This window comes from Microtus oregoni, unplaced genomic scaffold, assembly GCF_018167655.1.
Source record: "Microtus oregoni isolate MIOR12 unplaced genomic scaffold, Mior012 000019F_ref0000042, whole genome shotgun sequence".
Lineage (NCBI taxonomy): Eukaryota > Metazoa > Chordata > Mammalia > Rodentia > Cricetidae > Microtus > Microtus oregoni.
In genome coordinates this window covers 16,428,117-16,446,553 of record NW_024543078.1, presented here as the reverse complement: position 1 = coordinate 16,446,553, position 18,437 = coordinate 16,428,117, and the positions used below count along the sequence as shown (strand labels likewise).

General features: G+C 38.4%; 1 protein-coding gene across 1 annotated transcript in view; it reads right to left on the bottom strand.

The window, feature by feature from the left end:
- Positions 1-18,437, bottom strand: part of Vrk2 (VRK serine/threonine kinase 2) — a 104,542-nt gene that overhangs the window by 50,345 nt on the left and 35,760 nt on the right. The window contains exons 3-5 of the mRNA XM_041669651.1: positions 11,956-12,005; positions 11,266-11,335; positions 9,821-9,908 (exon numbers count right to left, since the gene is read on the bottom strand). Of these exons, the coding sequence (XP_041525585.1) occupies positions 9,821-9,908; positions 11,266-11,335; positions 11,956-12,005 (208 nt within the window). The remainder of the gene's footprint in view (positions 1-9,820; positions 9,909-11,265; positions 11,336-11,955; positions 12,006-18,437) is intronic.

Below are 18,437 nucleotides of genomic sequence, written 5' to 3'. Positions count from 1 at the left end.
AGACCCAAACAACAAAAACATACATCACAAGAATAAACACCCACCTATAATTATCCCAAACCCAGATGGGTAAATGGCAGTGTAAGAATACATTCAAAATCATAAAAAGCAAAAAAAAAAAAAATTGCACTACCAGAAACTAGTGGTTCTTCAATAGCAAGATCTGAACATCTCAACACAGATGAAGCAGAAGAAAGCAATCTTAAAAATAACCTTATGGAAATGATAGACAACCTTAAAAAGTAAATGAAAAATACCTTAAGGAAACAGAGGAAAAAGACAAATTAGAATAGGAAGAAATCAATAAATCCTCTAAAAAAAAAAGCCAAGAAAGTTAAGAAAAAAAACAATATAAAAGGTGAAGGAAACAGTTCAAAATTTGAAAATTGAAATAGAGGAAATAAAGTAAACACAAACCAAGGAAATTCTGGAAATGGAAAAAATGGGTAAATGAACAAGAACTAGAGATGCAAACATAATCAACAGAATATAAAAGATAAAAGAGAGAATCTCAGGCATTGAAGATAAAACAGAGGAAATAAATTCATTGATCACAGAAAAGTTTAAATCCAACAAATTCTTACCACAAAACATCTAGGAAATCTTAGACACCATGAAAAGACCAAACCTAAGAATAATAGAGATAGAAGGAGAAGACTGCCAGCTCAAAATCACAGAAAATATATTCAACAAAATCATAGAAGAAAACTCTCTAAACTGTCTAAAAAAGAACATGACTATGAAGATACAAGCAGTTTACAGAACACCAAATAGATTGGACCAAAAGAAAAAAAATCTCCGTGCCACATAATAAAACACTAAACATACAGAATGAAGAAAGAATATTAAGAAATATAAAGGAAAACAGCCAAGAAACATATAAAGGCAGACCTATCAGAATTACATCTGTCTTCGAAATGGAGACTCTGAAAGCCAGAAGGTCCTGGACAGAAATTTTGTAGATACTAAAAGACCAGAGATGCCAGTCCAGACTACCATATCCAACAAAATTTCACTCGCTCTAGATGGAGGGAAAAAGATTCTACGACAAAACCAGATTTAAACAATACTTATCCACAAACTCAGCCCTACAGGAAGAACTACAAAGAAAACAACAACCCAAGGAAGTTAGCTGCACCCATGAAAAACAGTCAATAGATAACCTCAAAATAACAAATCCAAAATAAATAAATTAAATAAATAAATACACAATACCACCAACAAAAAAAAAAACAAAAATAACAGAAATTAATAATCACTGGTCATTAATATCTCTCAATATCAATGAACTCAATTTGCCTATAAAATGACATAGGCTAATAGAATGGATACAAAAACAGGATCCATCTTTCTGCTGCATACAAGAAACACATCTCAACCTCAAAGACAGACACTACTTCAGAGTAAAAAGTTGGGTAAAAATTTCCAACCAAAGAGGCCAAAGAAGCAAACTGGTGTAGCTATACTAATATCTAACAAAATAGATTCAAACTAAAATTAATCAAAAGAGATGGAGGTCATTTCATATTCATCAAAGGAAAAAATCCATCAAGATAAAGTATCAATTCTGAACATTTATACCCCAAATACAAGGGTACCTACACTTGTAAAAGAAACATTACTAAAGTATAAATCACACATCAAACCCCAAACACTAATAGTGGGAGACTTCAACACCCGACTCTCACCAGTGGACAGGTCTGCCAGACAAAACGTTAACAGAGAAATGAGATGTTATGACTCAAATGGCCTTAACAGACATCTATAGAACATTTTACCCAAAAAACAAAAAAAATATACCTTCTTCTCAGCACCTCATGGAATGTTCTCTAAAACTGATTACATACTTGGTCACAAAGCAAATCTCAAAACATGCAAAAAAAATGGAATAACCCTCTGTATATTATAGAATCAGTGAGAATTCAACAATAACACAAATGCCAGAAAGCCTACATGATGTGGGATGTCTTTCTGTATGCTGTGAATATGTTTTATTATGGTTAGTTAATAAAGAAGCTGATTTGGCCAATACCCAGGCAAAATAGAGCCAGATGCAAAATCTAGGTGAAGATACAGGGAAAAAGTAGGTGAAGTCTGGGAGACCCCCAAAGGAGTGAGATAACCCCATGGCCACATGATAATACACAGATTAATAGGAATGGGTTAGTTTAAGTTATAAGAGTTAGTTAATAATAAGTCTGAGCTAATAGGTCAAAAAGTTTGTAATGAATATTACAACGCAGAGTGGTTAATCAGGAACAGGCAGGTGGGAAGGAAAACTCATTATACCTACAAACACATGAAAATTGAATAACTCTTAAAATAAATCAAAACTGAGTCAAGGAAGAAATAAAGAAAGAAATTAAAGACTTCCTAAAATTTAATAAAATGAATGCACAACATACCTGAAGTTATGGAACACTATGAAACCAGTATTAAGAGGAAGCCTACATAAAGAATTTGGAGAAATTTCACACTAGTGACTTAATAGTACACTTGAAAGCTCTAGAACAAAAAGAAGCAAACTCACTCAAGAGGAGTAAATGACAAGGAAGCATCAACTCGAGAACTGAAATCAATAAAATATGAACAAAAAGAAAAATACAAAAAAAAACACTGAAACAAAAAGTTGGTTCTTTAAGAAAATCAACAAGATACATAAACCTTTATCCAAACTAATCAAAAGCAGAAAGATAGAATAACCAAATTAACAAAATCAAAAATGAAAAGGCAGACATAACAACAGACACTGAGGAAATCCAGAGAATCATTAGGTCATACTTCAAAAACCTGTATTCAAAAAAATCAGAAAATCTAAAAGGAATGACAATTTTCTTGATAAGTTCCAAATACCAAAATTAAATAAAGACCAGATAAACAATTTAAATAGACTAAATCACTAAGGAAATAGAAGCATTCAAAAAGTTTCAGAACCAAAAAAGGCCCAGGGTCAGATAATTTTAGTGCATAATTCTACCATAATTTCAAAAAAGAGCTAATACCAATACTCCGCAAATTGTTCCACACAATAGAAAGAGAAGGAAACATTGCTAAACTCGTCTTATGTGGCTACAATTACCCTAAAAGCCAAACCACACAAAGATGCAACAAAGAAAGAGAATTACAGACCAATCTCCCTCATGAACATTGATGCAAAAATACTCAATAAAATACTGGCAAACTAAATCCAAGAACACATCAAAAAATCATCCACCATGACCATGATCATCATGGGCTTCATTCCAGAGACACAGGGATGGTTCACATATAAAAATCTGTCAATGTAATCTACCATATAAACAAAATGAAAGAAAAAAAAACATGATGATCTCATTAGATTCTGAAAAAGTCTTTGACAAAATTCAACACCCCTTCATGATAAAGATCTTTGAGAGACCAGGATAAAAGGAACATACTTAAACATAATAAAACCAATATACAGCAAGCCAACAGTCAATATTAAATTAAATGGAGAGAAACTCAAAGTGATTCCACCAAAATCAAGAACAAGACAAGGCTGTCTGCCCACTCTCTCCCTATCAATTCAGTATAGTACTCCAAGCTACAGCTACAGCAATAAAACAACAAAAGGAAATCAAGTAGTTATAAATTGGAAAGGATGAAGTCAAACTTTCACTATTTGCAGATAATATAACAGTATACATAAGTGACCCCAAAAATTCTACCAGGGACCTCCTACAACAGATAAATACCTTCAGTAATGTGGTAGGATATAAGATTAACTCAAAATGATCAGTAGCACCTCTATATACAAATGATAAATGGACCAAGAAAGAAATCAAAGAAGCAATACCCTTTACAATAATCACAAATAATATAAAATATCTTGGGAAAACTGTTGATGGGAGCTGGTCCCTTGTTCATCACAGCTGCCTAGGTAGCTTACACCCGAAATAACCACACAGAAATTGTATTAATCACTGTCTGGCCCATTATCTCTAACCTCTTATTGGCTAACTCTCACATCTTGATTTAACCCATTTCTAATAATCTGTATATCACCATGAGGTCATGGCTTACCGGGAAAGATTCAACATGTCTGACCTGGAAGCTCCATGGCCGCTCTCTGACTCTGCTTTCTTCCTCCCAGAATTCAGTTCTGTCTTCTCCACCCACATAAGTTCTGCCCTATCAGGCCAAGCAGTTTCTTTATTGATTAACCAATGAAAGCAATACATAAGCAGAAGGACCTCCTACACCAGATAATTCTAACCAAACAAAGGAAAGACCTCTATGAAAAGAATGTTAAGTCTCTGAGGAAAGAAATTGAGGAAGATATCAGAAAATAGAGATCTCTCCCATACTTTTGGATATTAGCATTAATATGGTAAAAATGGCAATCTTAACAAAAGCAATCTTCAGATTCAATACAATTCGCATCAAAATCCCTTTGAAAGAACAATACTCAACTTCATATGGAAAAACGAAAAACCTAGAATAGTTAAAACTGTTCTGTATAATAAAGGGACTTCTGGACGCATCACCATCCCTGACTTCAAGCTCTACTATAGAGCTACAGTAATAAAAACAGCTTGGTACTAGCATAAAAAGAGACACATGGATCAATGGAATCAAATCAAAGACATAGAAATAAATCCATACACCTATGAATACCTACTTTCGACAAAGAAGCCCAAAAATTATACAATAGACAAAAGAAAGTATCTTCAACAAATGATGCTGGCACAACTAGATGTTGACATGTTTGTTTGTTTGTTTGTTTGTTTATGCCCAGATAATGCTGAAGCATGCACAGGCAGCCTGTATATAGGGGTCTCCTGTTGAAATTATCCATATAGGGTTTCATGGTTTATGTTGATAAAGACAGCTGACCAGGTCTTTTCCTCAAGAGGACACCAGATCTCATTACAGATGGTTGTGAGCCATCAGGTGGCTGCTGGGAATTGAACTTCAGATCTTTGAAAAAGTGGGCAATGCTCTTAACTGCTGAACTATCTCTTCAGCATCTTCAACAAATGGTGCTGGCATAACTTGATATCAACATGTAGAAGAATGAAAATAGATACATATTTACTCCCATGCACAAAACTCAAGTCCAAGTGGATCAAAGACCTCGACATAAATCCAGTTACACTGAACGTGATAGAAGAGAAGGGATTAAGTAGCCTTGAATGCACTGGCACAAGAGACTACTTCCTGAATATAACACCAGAAGCACAGACACTGAGATCAACAATTAATGAATGGAACCTCCTAAACTGAAAGCCTTCTATAAGGCAAAGGACACAGTTAGTAAGACAAAATGGCAGCCTACATAACAGGAAAAGATCTTCACAAACCCCACAACTGACAGGGGACTGATCTCCAAAATATATAAAGAACTGAAGAAACTGAACATCAAAATATCAAATAACCCAATTAAAAATGGGGTACAGAGCTAAACAGAGAACTCTCAACAGAATAATCTCAAATGGCCAAAAGACATTTAAGGAAATGCTCAACATCCTTAGTCATCATGGAAATGCAACTCAAAATGACTCTGAGACAGAATCTTACAACTGTCAGAATGGCTAAGATCAAAAACACCAGTCACAGCCTATGTTAGAGAGCATGCAGAGTAAGAGGAACACTTTTCTATTGCTGGTAGGAGTCCAAACTTGTACAGTCACCTTGGAAATCAGTAAGGTGGTTTCTCAGAAAATTGGGAATCAATTTACCCCAAGATCCAGCAATACCACTCTTGGCCATATACTCAAAGGATGCTCAATCATATCACAAGGACACTTGTTCAACCATGTTCAGAGCAGTATTATTAGTAATTGCCAGAACCTAAAAACAACCTAGATGCCCCTCAACTGAAGAATGGGTATAGAAAATGTGGTACATTTACACAACGGAGTATTATTCGGTGATTATTAAAAGAAATAACATCATGAAATTTGCAGTCAAATGTATCAAAGTAGAAAGTCTCCAAATATTGAGCAAAAAGGAACCCCTACTGGCCATCTCTTGTCACCAAGTGAAGTTTCCAGTGCTAAGACTGGGTTTAATCCAACTGAGTTGTTGGCCAAAGGGGTCCTATGAAAACCCCTACACAACTCAGGTATTGACAAGACAATAGGTTGCTCTCCATAAACTGACAATAAGATCCCATTGTTGAAGACAACACCCACACAGCTCACTGGACATGGAGAGGCCTGGCTGGGGCCTACATAGAACCTTCACCCCCACGTTCTAGTGTCTGTGACACAGAAAGGTACTCTGCAGGCTACCAAAAGAGAAAAGTAAACACCAACCCAGCCACAAAACCTTTGATCTACAAAATATGTTAGGCCAATGGTGGCACAAACCTTTTGGGAGTGACCAACCAATGTGCGATTTGACTTAAGGACCACTCCATGAAATGGAACACAAACTGCACACTGCTTGAGTGTCCAAGACTAAGAGTCTAGATGGCCTAATGAGCTAGGATCAAAGCAAATAGTTCTAGTCTTTAAAAAAGTATTAATAAAATGACTCTTACTGATAATCTGCTATACCAATAGATCAGAGGATTCCTCCTGCAGCATGGAAACAAATATAGAGACTCACAGCCAGACATTAGGAGGAAAAAGAGAGACCTTCAAATACTCAGCTATAAATGGGATGTCTCCATCAAATCTCTCCCCTCAGAGCTAGGAGAACCACCCCATGAAAGAGGTAGCAGAAGGGAGACAGAGAAGGTGAAAACACCAGAACAAGGCCCTCTGAAACGACTGAGGAAGGCTCACATGAACTCACAGACACTAACACAGCAACCACAGGACCCACACGGGTTTGCACCAGGCCCTCTGCATTTATACTATAGCTTTCAGTTTTGTGCTTTTATGAGACTCCTCAATGTGTGAACAAGTGGGTCTCTGATTCTTGTGCATTATCTTGGGCTCTTTTTCTGTTGGCTTGTCTTGACTAATTTTAACATGATGGCTTTTGTTTTATCTTATTATATTTTATTTTGTTGTGTTTGGCTGTTACTTCCTAGAAGCTGCTCTTTTCTAATGAGAGACAGAAATAAAGTAGATTCAGATGGGAGAGGAGGTGGGAAGCACGTGGGAAGAGCACAGGGAGGGGAACTGCATTCATATGAATAAATAAATAAATAAAAGTTTTAAAGAAAGACCCATGTTCATACTATTAAGGCTTCCTGAGTACCAGTTTTCATCGCTGCTCCACTGGATGTTGCTACGCACGTTCAATAACTCAGAGTCTTTAGGCTCTGCAGTAGTGAACACTGGTCAAGGGACACTGGCTCACTAAAGCATATCGCTTTACCAAGCCTTACCCTACTCCCCCATTCTCTCTTCCCTGCTAACCCATTAGATTACATTCCTAAGGTTAGCCACCAAAGTCTACTCCCTTATTTGACCACTTCCTCCTCCTGAGGATGACTACCAAGGTCCACCTATCAAAGTACTGAAGTCCAGCAATCAAAAGTCCCATTTGGCTCACCTAATTAAAATACACATTTAAACACCCCATTCTAACATGAGGTTTCCCCTTTTTCTTTTATAAACCTCCATTTTTCTATGTGCCACATTTGTCTCCTCTCTATCCAGAAGCAATCCTTTGTCCCTCCAGATCAAATACCTCTTCCTCTTCGCCCTTCCTCCCTTCCCCTTCTCCCTTTTCCTTTATCTCCTGTCTTTGTCTTTTATTCCCTGACCTCTGCTCCTCTGGGGAAAATATATCTTTGTGCTGAGAAATTGGTCTTGGGAGTCCTGAGCTGATACTGGTCTTTTCAGGGGTTCCAGAGGTGGTCCACCCACTGACCTCAAGCTCAGAGTTATCCTCAGCTGATGAGAACTGTTCTCAGCCATCAAGAACAGGACTAAGTTTATCCATGTACTTCAGTGCTTGAGCAGACTCCTCCAACCTTCACCCTGTGATGGTCCTGTTCCCTCTGGCTTTCACACCACTTTGTATGGATGCCTCTCATGCTGGTGCTGAGAGAGGTTAAATTCAGATTCTCTGGCTTGTGATTACTCCGTCCTCAGCCCTCCAAGGTATCTCAATTTTCAACAAGAGTTGTTACTTTGTTTTTATTTTTATTCTTTCTCAAGATAGTGCCTGTCTACTGGCCCATGGATCATGATGAGTGACAAAACAGTTTGTTTGTTCTACTGTTGACCATCAGAAGAATCATCATCTCAATAAAAGCTACAATTTGTCTTGTTTTAAGACAAAAACATTTTCTGGGAAGACAACACACACATTTACTCGCCCCAAGATAGGGAACCCACAACAAAGCAAACCATTGATACCACAAAAGTCAAACTTGATGAATCAACGTGTTTTACTGGGGTTACTGACAGGAAAATGGGCCAGTTACTTAGAGGAGCAGAAATGACTTAAAGACAGTTACATCACCAAAGCCCACAGCTCAGGAAGCTGAGAACCAGGAGCACACTGCACAGGCTGCAGAAAGCTCAATGTGGAAAGTGTCCCTTCCAGGTGCCTCACTTTGGCTAAACCAGGCAGCTCAAGCTGGCTCTGCTTCTTCTAGGCAGTTGGTCTGGTCTGAGAGACTATTTGTGGTTTGGTTTTGCTTCCTCTCAGAGGGGCTTTCCGCTTCTGTTATTTTCTCTGTCAGGGAGGGGCCTAGTACATCTGTTCAGTTTCAAGGACTCAGACAAGGCAGTTTGATTGTTTTCTCCAGCTTCAGAAGTAGCACTGCAGGATGGAATGGTTCAGCCTTGGAGGAAACTGCCACCAATGTGAGGCTTGTGAGGGATACGGAGAATGTTCTGAGGACTTGTTTTGGGTGTTTGGGTTGGTTGGTTTGGTATGGTTTGGTTTGGCTTTACCAGAATCTGTCTGTATTACCTTTGAGATGCGGTTCCTGCTTCCCCTCCACCAGTAAAGGAAGTATGTGGCTGGGGCCCTGCATCTCTTGCTTTCCTTTAGGCTATGTTGCCCATCTTTGGTGCCACACTTTTGGTATATTCTACCACTGCCTCTGCGAATCTTCAAAGGTCTTCCTCTTTTTGTAAGAGTCTCTTTTTTTCCTGACAGTTATCCCTAACCAGATCACACTGGCAAATTCTGCTCTTCCGTTTTACCCAGAATTCTCTCTATCCTTTCTTCAGTAGTATGTCACACAATTCTGAAGCCAACTCTTAGAGTGCAAGATGATTTATCAGTACATGTAACATGCTACGGATGCCCCATGATTTCTGGTCTATTCAGAATCCTGTAGGAGACACTTTACTTTATTTGTACTATGGAAAGGTATCTGAACAGAGGGCTGACCCCCAGGCCTGGTTTCTTACATCTAAAGTAAAACTATCACCTGTCTAAAATTGACAAAGTAGGATAACATCTATGACACCGCCTGCTTGGACACACTTCACTGTGCATTTAGATTCATATTCTCTGTTTGTGTGTCTCTCTCTATCTCCGTCTCTTTCCGTCTCTATCCCACTGTGTGTGTGTGTGTGTGTGTGTGTGTGTGTGTGTGTCTGCCCTCTCCTCTTCCACCCTCCCTGGGGAAAGCGGCTGTGCTTCCTTATAACACACAGCTCCTTGCAGAGACACCTTAGGGTTGTCAACAGTCATAGGAATGACCACTGAAAGCTGATCCTTCCCTGGTAGGACCTAAGATGACTGCAGCCTGGCGGACACCTGGTTACATTCTCCAGAGAGACCAGAACCTAGAACCAAGCCGATGAGCCACCAGAGGCTTCCTGATGCCTAGGAACCAAGACATATTTTGAGTTGCATCAGCTAGATCACTAAGGAAAGGTTTGTTGATAATAAAAAGTGATCATATGAATTTTATATGATTATAATTTGCTTTTACCTTCTTCCTTTAAAATCGGTCAGACCAAATCCATAAAATAGAGGAACTCCTAAATAATCAAGTTTCCTCTGTGCTGTCCACTTTTGAACTGCAAAGAAAAGTTAACAAAAAACATGATTTAGGAAGGTATTTTTACCTTTGTATAGATGCTAAGACTTAATTATCTAACCAAAATAGTAATTAGACCTAAGAAAGTAAAAACAGAATAAAAATAGATATATCTATCTCATGGTTTCAAACTTTTTGTTTCCAGTACAATTAACACAAAATACATGTTTGAAACAAAATTAATAGTACCATAAAAGACATAGTCTTACAAAGTAGATTGTTATCACTCATAAATATTTTTATTCATGAAAACAAATCATTTCATTATATGCTAGCTAAGTTTCTACATGTAACACATGTTGACTACAAAGGAGGGCACTTATTCTTATTACTGCCTTCATTTCAAAGCCTACAACCATGTTAGTCTAAAAAATACAAATTGAGCAGAAGAAGTACCTGACTCTGAAATTAAAAGTTATTTATTCTGTAAAACAACTGTTTTGAATAAATTTTGTTTACCAAAAAAAGATCATAATTGAATTGTTTAATCCAGTTAAACAATCAGGTAGTTTAATCACTGTTTTCACTTCTCTCCCATATGTGTTTCATGCTTAAGACAGCTTTCCTGATAAAACAATCAAATTTAATGGATTCTATTTGTCACTCTGACACCGTTGAAGCAGTTGGTGGAGACTAGTCACAGTGTTTAGAAGCTTTATTAAGGAACCAAAGTTAATTATTCAGGCCAGATCCATCATTCTTTCTCCTGAACAAGATAGAGAGGACCCTGCCCATTCTAGTCATTATGACTCCCACCAACTCCCGCAGTGTCTCCCTTAGCTCTTAGAAGCCTCTCCACTGTCCTTCATCTCTGCCTGTACTCATTTCACATTCAGATCTCCAACTGGTCGTTCTTATTTATGATATCTAGCTCCAAATAACTTCTCAACATTCACCTTTCTACTGGTTTCATAAATATCGCAACATGTAATCATTTTCACATACGTTAATGCACCTTTCAACCCTTCCCTGTGTGTGTTGTGCTCTCCCGACTTTAGTTTTGTCACTATGTACTTTCTATCTATGTTTTTTATAAAAGAAATAATTTCTTTCTACACTCTTTTACACTTAGAGAATTCTTGATAATTCCACAAGTCAGCATGTTATGTAAAGTAGCAGAAAAACTTTGACTTAAAATATATAACCCATTATGTGTGCCATATCAAGATGTGTATACCATCTGTCTTGCTTTTATATGTTATAACAGTTCAGTATATCACTTTACAATAAATTTCATATGGAAAAGAATTTTCCAGAAGGCCAGAAGAAGACCAAAATATTAAGCCTCACTTTATCAAGTCCATACACGGCATGGTTGCTTAGCTATTTTTACTTACTATATTCTCTTTTTGCAGCTCTCTGATAAAATTTAAGTTCTGAAAATAATGGCCCATTCTCTTGATATTCCTATGAAAAAAATAATAATTAAGTTTAATAGGAAGACTTATCTCAAAAATAAAACAAATTATATTTCAACTCTGAATATATAAGCATCCACATGCAAAATATGTAATAGTTATAGAATTCTTCTTCATCAAATAAGCACCAGATTTCTCCTTTAAAAAAAAAAACACTAAATAAACTTGAAAAGTCTCATTTTAGACAACATATTGTAGCTATCCCAATATATTCTTACACATGAAGGAAGTCTTCTGCAAAGATCTTCCTGAAAGCAATGAGAACTGTGCACATAAATAAGCACTGGCTGTATGCCAACATGTCTTCAGGCACCTTGGACTGTACCAAGGGTCCCCTCACACATGACTCCTTCACTAACTGAACTACATGTTATTCATTGGACTATGCCCACCTTGGACTGTACCATGGGGTCCCCTCACACATGACTCCTTCACTAACTGAACTACATGTTATTTATTGGACTATGCCCACAGGACATAAACAGAAGTGGAATCCTAAACCACTCTTTCTACCTAAAAGAGTGGAGAAAAGACTGTACTTTTATGAAAATAAGGCAGAATGGGGGAAAGTCAGAAAGACAGGACTATAAATGTAATAACAAAACTTACCACTTTTATTACATGTCTTGCATCTTTGTTTGGTTTATTTGTGGGGAAAGCTGCAGAAAAAAAAAGAGACAAGTGGAAAATAATAGTTATTCCAAAACAGTGCATATCTACCAAATCACAAAGAGATCTTAGATATATGTCCATGAACTAGATTAACCCCAAAGCCTCTTACAACTGTGGCGCCATCTCTACTTTATAAAAACTGCTGGTGAAGCTGGGGAAATGGAATAAGTGTCTCACTAAGAAAAATTGACTGAGGTCTGAAACTCATGTCTGTCTGACACTGAACATACTACTTATCATATTCTATAGTCAGGCATTCAGATATAAGAAATGAATAAATAGTGTTAATCACATGATCCAAGTGCAGGGGAAGGTAAGAAAGCTAAAACAGATGAGATTAAGCATGTTCAGGGTGTTCCAAGGATATAGTTCTCACATGTATGCCATGGTGGGCTTCTCATTGATCCAGCTGCCCAAATGACCCATGCTCCTATAAGGAGTCCCTCATCCATGCTCCTGTAAGTAACACCAATAAGTTTGCTAAACTAGCTTTGTGTAGAATCTTTCCTTAGGTCTGTCACTGGCATCATATCTGGGGGTTTCCTCAGGAAGTGGCATGGTGTATGAACACAACCCAACAAAACCAGAGAGATGCTAGAGAGAAACAATTGCAATGGAAGATAATATAGGCAACTAATGCTGATCTGTCTGTGGGTAGGATGCCAGAAGGGGCAGTCCTGATATGGCTGCCTTTACCCATGTTGAATGAAATGATGTGGCTTCTCCCTGTAGTGACAGTTGCATGTTCCCTGCTACGTTTTGTAAGACAAGCAAGCAAGCTTGACCAATCTGACGAATGGAAGTGCTTGGAAGGAACATCAAGGTTGTCTTCCCTAACCTGGTATGGGATGGCATGCCTCCTTGTCCCCAAACCAACCACCAATCGACCTGAAAATGTAGAATAATGTTTTGAGACCAGTATGAACAGGAGGGATTTTAAGCCAGATACACTGTTAGTTGTATGGTCTCTCTGTTGTGAGCACTAAAATAACGGAAGCTGACCTGTCTGCCCAGAAAAAACTGGTCCAAGTAAGAAAAAAAAAATGTGGGTGCTACTTTAATGTGGTAGGAGAGGGGCAGAGGTGAGGCGTGAGGGTGAGTGTAAGTGTCAGATCCCCTTCTTGGGATCAAAACTTGGGCTCCGAGGGATAATGAGTCCTTTAGAAAAAAGAGGGAGATGTCAAAGTGATAGAAAATATTCTTCTAGTCCAACCTATACACAGAGGAAAGGAAAATCCATGAGTCTGCATTCACATGGGGGCCTGAACCATGGCCCGGTAGAGGAAATTATAACCCTCACAGGTACTCTTCGCCTGATCTATATGAATGAAAAAGAGAGAATTAGAAAATGAAAGAGCCCACACCCAAGCCTGCCTCATGAAGTTATTGAACATATAGTGGATGAGGTTGGTCTGAGTGACATGGGAAAAGAAAAAAAGTATGAAATTTCCCACCCCTTCTTGAAAACAAGGCTGCATAAACATGCACAATCAGTCCCTGATGGACTGGCTCCTATGAGTCATTGGCCTCTGCTTCTCACCAGCTGAAGTTCCCATGAGCATCACTAACTGGAAAACACAGGAGGAGGACAAGTATTCCTGAGGGAACTGGACATGTGAGAGACAGTGTTTGCTGCTTCCTTCACTGAGCTAGTAGAACAATATTCACGGGAGACTTAAGAAAGAGGCCCATCCAGTAGCAACTAGGCAAGTAGTATGGGGTTTCAGGGACTTCACTGAACCTCATGATGAGAACTGATCTTAAGGAGCTAGGAGGGGCTGTGGCACATCACAGCGATTTAGACAAGCATGTAAATAAATCAGGATTATACGGTACTAAAGCATTTGTCCAGGTTACTTAAGGGAAATGCATCAGCATTTATGGCAAGGCAGAGTTCTTAGGGGAAACAATCTGACAGAAAACCAAACTCTGTCATAGTAAGAACAGCCAAGGAAAACAATACAAATACAGCTTATGCCGGTGAGTGTGTGGAGTAAGGGGAAACAATCATCCATTGGTGGTGGGAGTGCAAACTTGTACAGCCTCTATGGAAATCAGTGTGCAGTGTGATGGTTCCTCAGGAAGCTGGGAATATGTCCACCTCTAGGTCCAGCTACCCAACTCTTTGGTATATATCCACAGGACTCTATAATTTACTACAGAGACACCTGCTCAACTATGTTCACTGTTGTTCTATTCACAATAGTTAGAAACTGGAAACAGTTTAGATATCCATCAATCAATAAGTGAATGGAAAAAGAAAATGTACTACATTTGCACAATGCACTGAGATTAAAAAACAAAAAAAAAATGAAATTCACAGGTAAGTAAATGGATGGAACCTGAAAAAAATCATCCTGAGTGAGGTAACCCAGAGCAAAATAGAAAATTATAATATGTATTCACTTATATGTAGGTATTAGCTGTTAAACTATATATAAGCTTGCTACAATCTATACAACCACAGAGTTAGGCATAGAATAAGGGACTGGGGGAAAGGGAGAGTCTCCCTAGGAATGAGAAAAAACATAGATTATTATGAGTTGAATGGAAGTGGGAAGAGTGGAACTCGAAGATCAAATGGAAAGGGGATGTAAAGAGGAGCTTAAGTGAGGGAATATGGGGAAGGGATGCAAAAACATAGGGACTATATGTAAACCTATAAGATTCTTAAAATATATACATACATGAAAGAAAGATAAATTGTCATTATCAAATAATGGGGAAGGCAAAGCCATAACTAGATATTTCTCACTACCAAATAAAACCTCCAGTGCCCAGAATGGGTTATATCTAAATGAGTTGTCGGCCAGAGGACAACTCAAAAAATCAAGACTATAGTCAAGGCTATTTGTTGCTCTCTACAAACTAACGGTAAGGCTGTAATTGCTGAAGACAACAGCTACATAACTCACTGAACATGGAGAAGTCCGGCAAGTGTCTACTAAGAGCCTTCACTCTAACTGACTAGAGTTTACTACTCTTCACACTAACAGCGGAGAAATGTGAATGCCATCTTGGTTACATACCCTGAGATCTACAATGGGGGCATGCCTGCAAGATGTGCTAATGCAACATCTCACTATTGAGTGAGAGTAACCAACCACTATCTGATTGGAATTAAAGAGATTAGATAGACCATGGACCTATGAGAAAACCAAACACTACTATTCAGCTAAACTAACATAGCAATGTCTCCTAACAACATTCTGCTATAGTCATAGACGAGTGGCACAGCCATGTCTGAATTCATAAAGCTAGCAGAGCTGTTTGACAAAGATCCAGCAAAGCTGAGCCACATGATGGCCTCCATGCCACCTTTGGTTTTCATCTCCACATGTTGCACATTTCGGAGACTTTTAATATGTATACAATTTGCGAATATTGAATTGATGGAAAAATTCTTATGACTCATTTATGCCTACCCAGGAATGCTATTTCTAAACTTCCCTGAGACAGTCCTGATCATATGATTCCCCCACATTAGGGAGATATCCTTAGCTACTTGGAGGTCTTCCCTATGCCTTGGAGATTGTGACACAGATAAAGAAGCCAGAAGTCTCTTTATGAGGCTATGAGACATTCAAGTAACATCTGTCCCTATATTTATCCAGGAACAAAACATTCAAAACAAAGTAAACTAAAAAAGGTCAACAAGATTCAGCAGACTAGAAGAGTTGGCCACAGATCAGATTACAAGTGTCTTCCTACTATACACTCAGGAATATATGGCATATACAGCAGCGAAGTTAGATTAGCTGAAGTTACCTCTGCCCTACACAGAAACTTACATTGATGAACAAAGAATGAAGTGGAAGATGATCAAAGTATGCAACATCAGGACCCCCCTTTCTTAGAAAGTTAGCACATGCAGAGCCACCTTGGTATCATATGACCAAGGAACAACAGAATGCCAGGATCAGACATATAGACAAATTCTATAAAGATATAAAATGTAAACATTGTATTATGCCAGAATTTGAATAACATCTGCAGCACCTTTGGCCTGAGGATATTTCTTGGGCATTCTGACCATTAAGAGTTACTAATAAATTACCTGGGACATGGCAGTAAGCCTGGGAGGGCTTGATGATTGTTTTGGTTTAATGTCCTTGTAGCCCCAAAAGCAACTAGCCTGAGAACAGCTTGTTATATGCCTCTAGATTTTTAAATTTGGCTTATGGGGCTGATAAATAAAACTGGTTCTCAAATATAACAGTTTATCAGTGAAAATGGTAACTCTGTCCTGTCATAGTTTATCAATGATGACTAGAGGAGCAAAAGGAAGTGAAACACATGTCCAAAAACAAAAATGACGTGATCTGTGTTTTGGAATACAAAAATGTATCCCTACTTACTAAATTCTGTATAACTAAAGAAGCACTCTGGCTGCCAGATAGTCAGGATGCAAGATTCTCCAGACCACCATGGTCTGGCTCATTTCCTTCCCTCGCCAACACCTTATATACTCTGCTGGGACCTGTGTCTCCACAAGGGATATGCTTTCTCTCGGTCCATCTCTCCTCAAACAAAGCTAAGAAGTGTCCTGAGTCTGATTCTTCCTGTCACTGCCCTTGCATCCACCCATCTTCAGGCCCTGCCCTCATTCAGACCTGGACTCTGGCAGATCAGTATCTTAATCAGCCAACATCAAAGAAGCTTCCTAAAAGGAGCTGGGAACTAATACAGAGACTGGACACCTAGAACACTCAGTCTTAAATGGAATGTTTCCATCAAATCCCTCGCCTTGGAGCTCAAATCTGCAGAAGAGAAGGGGGAAAGACTGAAAAAGCCAAGGGGGTTAAAAGACACCAAGGAAACAAGGCCTTTTACACACATGAGGACCGGTGTATATGAATTCACAGAGATTGGCAGCATACACAGGGTCTTTACAGGTCTAAGCCAAATGGTCTAAGCCAGTACCGAGACAGGAAGTAAACACCAAGTCTCATCCCTAACCTAGAACCTATTTCCAATTGATAACCAAACACTGCTGTAGGAATTCCTACAGCCAGTAGCCGTTAAGTTAACCACCCTCTTGGGTGTGGCCTCTTATACTATAAATGCCAATTTAAAGTGTGCAGTCACTTTCTCATCCAGCTGTAGGATTCGGTAGCTGTTCTCTGTTCAGCAGAAAACTGTTATCTCTGAGTCTACCCCAAAATAAATAACCCTTTATTATACTCAATTCTGAGCTAGTATGGGATTTATTTTTAGCAGCCATCTTCATCTGGCACCCACGTGGATCTGAATTCCACACCTACCGGGTGGACCGCCTTAAAAGGCCTAAACAGCCCAGACAGTCTCCCACCCCTACCTGCTTGGCTTGCTTTCACCTACTAAGTGGTTTTTTGTAAAACCCCTCCACAACGGAGCTAATTGCACACGGCGACTTGGAAATTTCCCAAGCTAGAGCACATTACCTACCCCACTGCCACGTTCCCTGCCACACTGTGAGTTGCACAGCTTCTGGCTTGTGCTCCCTGCTCCCGAGGTCTGGGCTCCTTGCTAAATGTATGGAATTGATTTAATTATTTTTAATTTGTCAAGCAAAGCATATTTGTCAGTATTTAACCAGTACCAAGGTGGAAAACCAACGAGGCCCAAGGGCTGTTTGTGATGTCACCAGTTGGACCACTGGTCGTGAGTCTAGAACAAAGACACCTGCTGGACAATAAAGATTATCACACCTAAAACAATTTACCAGACCTCATAACACAGGGAAATATTTTATTAACTAATAAATCAATTAACTTGAAAGTTATATAATGGCAGACAGCATTACCATTGAGAATTTTAGTAACCCTTTTGCTACTACTATGGATTATATTCTGCAAGGCATATATGGTTATTATGATACATCCATTTATTGGATATAGGGACTCAATTTTTTTCTTCATATTATATCCTTAAGAAAATCATTTGATAACAGAGCCAAGAATGAGGCGCTTTTAGAAATGCTGCAGTCTTTATAGACTAATAATGATCAGCTAGCTGACAGGATTAATATCATAGAAAATCAAAAGTTTCCTGAAATAATTAATACTATTGGAAAAAGTAACATTAATTTCACAGAAAAAAATTGAATCAATATCAAAGGGTACTGAGAAATTATCTGAAAAAAATCATAGTGTTGAATTTGACAATCAAAATTTGTTAAAAAGTTATGATAGGTTAGCAGATAAAGTATCTCTCCAGGAAGGCAATCTGCAGGCTTTCTAAATAATGTCCAAGGAAGAGGTTATCTTTAAAGGAAAAACCTCAGACCTTGAAATCACATGTGCAAAATGAGGACCAGACACTAGATGGCTCAATGAAATCACTAGAAATATATACAGGCCAGGAGATTCAGGCTTTACATAAGACAATAGTAAAAAGATTTGAAACGATTGAGGAAATTATTGGAGTTGATGAACAGG